The 4984-nt window shown below is 42.1% G+C and overlaps 1 protein-coding gene across 1 annotated transcript; it reads left to right on the forward strand.

Moving 5' to 3' along the window:
* The first annotated feature begins 1763 nt into the window (after positions 1-1763).
* On the forward strand, positions 1764-3821 carry LOC148435791 (alpha-2Db adrenergic receptor-like). Its single transcript, XM_088465427.1, has one exon. It carries the CDS (start codon positions 2330-2332, stop codon positions 3539-3541), a length of 1212 nt encoding a protein of 403 aa, XP_088321553.1. The 5' UTR covers positions 1764-2329; the 3' UTR covers positions 3542-3821.
* The last annotated feature ends 1163 nt before the right edge of the window (positions 3822-4984 follow it).

The raw sequence follows: 4984 nt of genomic DNA on the forward strand, positions 1-4984 counted from the left end.
TGGAGGCAAATTGGGTCTGTGCTGCATCTGTGGTCGCAGTGGATCTGGGAAGATATGCAAATGCCACAGTAGCCGTCTTTGTATAGAGACGAACTCCTGCGGCCTCTCAGATCGAAGATGCATCGGATAAACATCGGGAACATTGGTCGCACCATCGGACCTCGCTGAAGCGCTTGTGCTAATTTGAAATAAGTAAGGTAGCAGCATCACTACACTTTTTTTTAAATTATTTATTTACCTCAATTGTCTGGCGATTATTTAGGCACATTTACGGAAAGTTGAAATGTTTGCAGGCCATCACATTGGACAGTATGTTTAATATTAGAAAAATCAGAAAGGTTATTGCAGCCAGGCGTGTTCCATTCTGGCAGATTCCAGGCAACTTTGAGGCATTTCGTGTCCTATTACATACAAGACTTGTATCCCACAGGAAAACCTCCGGAATTGCAACGGTTGTTAGAAAATTGCATGGTATTACATTCCCCCCCAATGTGTTTATTTAAAAAAAATTGAAAATGTATCTTAACACTCGCACTGCTTGGCTGTTCCACTTTCCAGAAATGTCCAAATTATGTTTCTTCCTGACGCTGTGTTTTAGGTGTGTGAAATGTACTTTCCACATGGAATCAAGCATTGCGCGGCTGATTTTAATTTTTAATATCTTGATGTTCAATGTGCACAAACCAAATACACTCAGATGGTATACTGTATGCATGATGGAGCTGACAGCTCAGAGCCCTGACTAGGCAAGATAAAACAGATGTGCCGTAAGCTTATCATTACATTACACTGTAGCCAAATATTTAACACAGAAGTGTCATAAATCTGTGCACGTTTGGCCCAAGAGTTAAATACTAGAGTCAAGAGCTAGTGATAAAACCCAGCGGTTACACTTTAAATGTACAGATGAGTCCAGCAACATCGTTGCTGCGTACACAGATCGCGCCACGCATGGCGCGAGGCGTGCGCCCACGAGTGGACGCACACGCGCCTCCATAGGATTGCATGGTGTGATTGCAGTGCGCAGCCATAGAGCACTGTAGCGTTTGCTGCTGTGGGTGATCGCATGGCGTGATGCGTGCGCACGTTTGTAGCATGATCAGCAACGATGTACTGGGCACATCTGTATGAGGAAATGTGCAACCATTACCTCTTCATGTACTAACAAAGTGGTTACAGCAAATAATCCATCATCTGAAGTACTGTAGCTACTTTGTGAAATTAGTCATATATTTAATATGCCTTCCTCTATCTCTTGGAAGCTGTGCGTGGGAATATCTGTTGTACTAGTACGTGAATGTTCTAAATGCTATTATCTCGTATAAAATACCCAAACGCCTGAGAGGAAAGGAAGTTGAAGAAGATTCTCATCATAGTTATGTTCCTAAAATATACATATTTCCAATGATCCTTTCTTTCCTGCTCTCCCTACAGGGCATTCCCCTCTACAGGGACATGTACTGTATAGAGGATATGAAGACTGGACGTATTTATAGAAATGGGAGAATAAAAAAATAAACTTGAAATCTGTGTGTGACATGTTTATGTGCAACACTGTAAATTGTAGTACTATAAACAAAACGCTATACCTGATCATCATCCCTCATACACCGTGGTCCTCACTAGTATAGACGGTGCTGACTGTGACTTGTAATCCCTCCCACGACACGAGTGGGGCGGTGCAGGGCTGCTTGCACTTGCAATGCCTGCTAGTTGCGAGTCCTGCAGAAGTGGAGAGGATCCCATCCGGATTGGGGAGATCCCCGTGTCCGGACTGTGCTATGTGCTGTGAGCACCCCTGCAGTTGGAAGGAGGATGCTGCTATAGGTACTGAGAGCACACTGCTGGGAGATCAGTGGATCGGGACTGTAAAACTGTCTCACCCTCCCCTCTGGCTCCTAAGTGAAGGGAAAATGTACCCAGTCTGCAGTCAGCTAGGACAGACAAACAGAAAACAGCCACTTGAAGAACAGAAGCACTGACACATTCAGCAACATTGGAATATTTACATTCAGGAAAAGTGTGCTGGGATCAGTGCTGGAGGGATGCATTTGTCTGGGTCTCAGCAAGTCTGGAGGATTTTGTCATCTGATTTATCTGTGTTTAGACGCTGGAAGAAATGAGGTGAGAGTTTGTACTTCTGAAACCTCTACTTGGTGCCTCACAGTCCCCATTCTTTGGCTGCTGACTCTGATAACATGCATCAGTACAATTATAGGTACATGTTCTGTAATACACTAACTGTCACTATTATAATGCATTGAGGATCTGCTGGACTAACTGAATGACTTCATTAATGGTGACCAACTATCTTTAACATGTGACTAAGATGGAGTATACAACTTTAGCATCTTCTGGCATCTGCAATAAGTCTGGAAATAGTAGCCAGCAGGCGCTGGGGAGCTGGCCCTATGCAGCATGGGAGAGTGCCCTAATTATTATTGCAGTGGGGTCCATCATTGTGTCCACAGTCATTGGCAACATTCTAGTGGTTCTAGCGATATTTACTAGTCGGGCTCTGCGAGCCCCACAGAACTTGTTCCTTGTGTCACTGGCATCAGCAGACATTCTTGTGGGAGCTTTGATTATTCCTTTCTCCTTGGCCAAAGAGGTCATGGGTTACTGGGCCTTTGGGAATATATGGTGTAGTATGTACCTGGCTTTAGACATTCTCTTCTGCACCTCGTCTATTGTTCACTTGTGCGCCATCAGCATGGACCGGTTCTGGTCTGTTACCAAAGCAGTCAGGTACAACATGAGGCGCACACCCAAGAGGATTAAGAGCATGATTGCAGTCATTTGGGTGGTATCTGCCATCATCTCTTTCCCACCACTGCTAAAAACAAGTTCCCATAAAGAATGGAAGTGTAACCTAAGTGATGACACCTGGTATGTCTTGTTTTCATGCACTGTATCCTTCTTTCTTCCTTGCATCATTATGATACTACTATACTGTCGCATCTATCGTGTAGCCAAGCATCGAGCCTCTACAGTGGCCAACCTTAGAAATGGGCTTTCTGACTGCAGTAGTCTCCAGCAAAGTGCAAGTTGTCACCACGAGTGCTTAGCCCACGATAACGTACCCAAAGACCATGATGCAGAGGCAATGGACAGGGAGGAGAGCTCATCTTCAATCCACAAGATGCCACCAGATCCAGCATATGAAAAAACATGCGATGGAACCAACAATGCAAAAGGTAAAAGACTTTCTTGGACCATTAACCGGGTCCAGCAACGTAGAGACAGACTAATCTCAGTCTCCCAGTCCCGCCTGACACAGCAGAGGGAGAAGAGGCTAACCTTCGTGCTGGCTGTGGTGATTGGTGGCTTTGTCATCTGCTGGTTCCCATTTTTCTTCACCTACAGCCTGGAGTCCGTATGTAAGGGGAGGTGTGGCATTTCTGATGCTCTCTTTAACTTTTTCTTCTGGATTGGGTATTGCAATAGCAGCCTGAATCCTGTCATATATACTGTCTTTAACCGAGATTTCCGGAAAGCATTCAGGAGACTCCTTGTGCGCACTTCAAAAAGGACCATGTGAGAAACAATGGCCAAATAGGAATATAGTAATACACAACATGTATAAACTGTGCTGCACACTGTCATTTTCATGTCTTCTATAATAATGATCAATAGGAAAGTGCCCCTGTCTCCTTTTATAGCTAGCAATCCTGACTTGAGCTACTGCTAGCACAGTACCTGAAGTGATTACTTCCTACCTGGATATTGAAAATATAATGTTTGGTTAGGACGTGTCTGTTCACCTAGCACCCACTAGGGTTTAGGCGGGAAAATGTCACCTTTTTAGCTGTGGTAATGGAGAGTATTGTCCCCTTCAGAAATAAATATCTGTATTTCACAAAATTGTGGTTAAATGAGAGTGTGTGGTTTATACAGGATTACTTAAGGTAAATATAACACTTTTTTGTCTGATTTGGGGTTTATTTTTCAGAAAATGTAAAAGTTTTTATTTTAAAATATTTTTCTTCACATTCTGCCTAGCAGATTGCATAATGTGCCAGAAGCACAAAGTAAAATATACTGACATATGTTCTTATATATGTTAAGACATTAGTATATTGTAAATATATTGTTAAGTTTAAGTGTGTAATTTTTATCTGTTGAAATCCATGGGAAAAACAACATAGCCATGTGCATGACAGTTTTATTATAATGACTGAGCAATATAACATTTTTAGCATAGGCTGTCACAGCTACAATTATAGAATTCTTTTTTTCTGTGTAAAACGTATGGATTAATAACTGAGCAGAAAAACACCGGCTGAAAGGACAGAGTTATACATTATGTTAGACTTTTATAATTCATGAATATCTGAAAGTGATTAGTATAGTAAAACATATCAGCCACTGTGGAAAGGAATGTGTATCAGGGCTGTTAGTATAACTGTCATTCAGCATTTCAGCCAAGTTGTCACAATTTCCATATATACTGTATACAAATATATTTATGTGTCTTTCTCAGGATTTTCACATTTGTAGGCTATAAACAATACTGTATTACTAACCATATGTTATATCTGAAGGACACCATTATTTTGGAATTGTGACTAAAAACTATAATTCTACTAGACCTAGGGCAAGATGCACTAAAGCAAGAAATGCAGTGAAACCCACGAAAATGCAGTTTTTGGGAGTTTGACCGCATTTCTCATAATTACCAAGCCCCAGAATGCGATGCCTATGGGCTACTTTTTGCAGAGTGCTGTAAGAGGATCCTTCCCAGCACCCGCCGCGCGCATATCTCATTCATGCGCAGAATGACAACAGAGGGAATACCTCACTCACAAGCTGTCCTTTGCATTTTGTTGATGCATACCGGCATAATTAACGCCGTCCGGCATGCATGCGAAGAATGGCAGCCTAAATTTGTTGTTTCAGAGTATTAAAGCACCAAAATAATTTTCAGATGGCAGGTTTCCTAGTTCAAAGCAAACTGACTTTGTGTTTTATGAATATAAATAGC

The sequence above is a fragment of the Taudactylus pleione genome, unplaced genomic scaffold (genome assembly GCF_031769625.1).
Source record: "Taudactylus pleione unplaced genomic scaffold, aTauple2 ptg001990l, whole genome shotgun sequence".
NCBI classification, from domain to species: domain Eukaryota; kingdom Metazoa; phylum Chordata; class Amphibia; order Anura; family Myobatrachidae; genus Taudactylus; species Taudactylus pleione.

Coding starts and splice junctions, on each gene's coding strand:
- LOC148435791 (XM_088465427.1), top strand. CDS start 2,330: ATGGAGTATACAACTTTAGCATCTTCTGGCATCTGCAATAAGTCTGGA.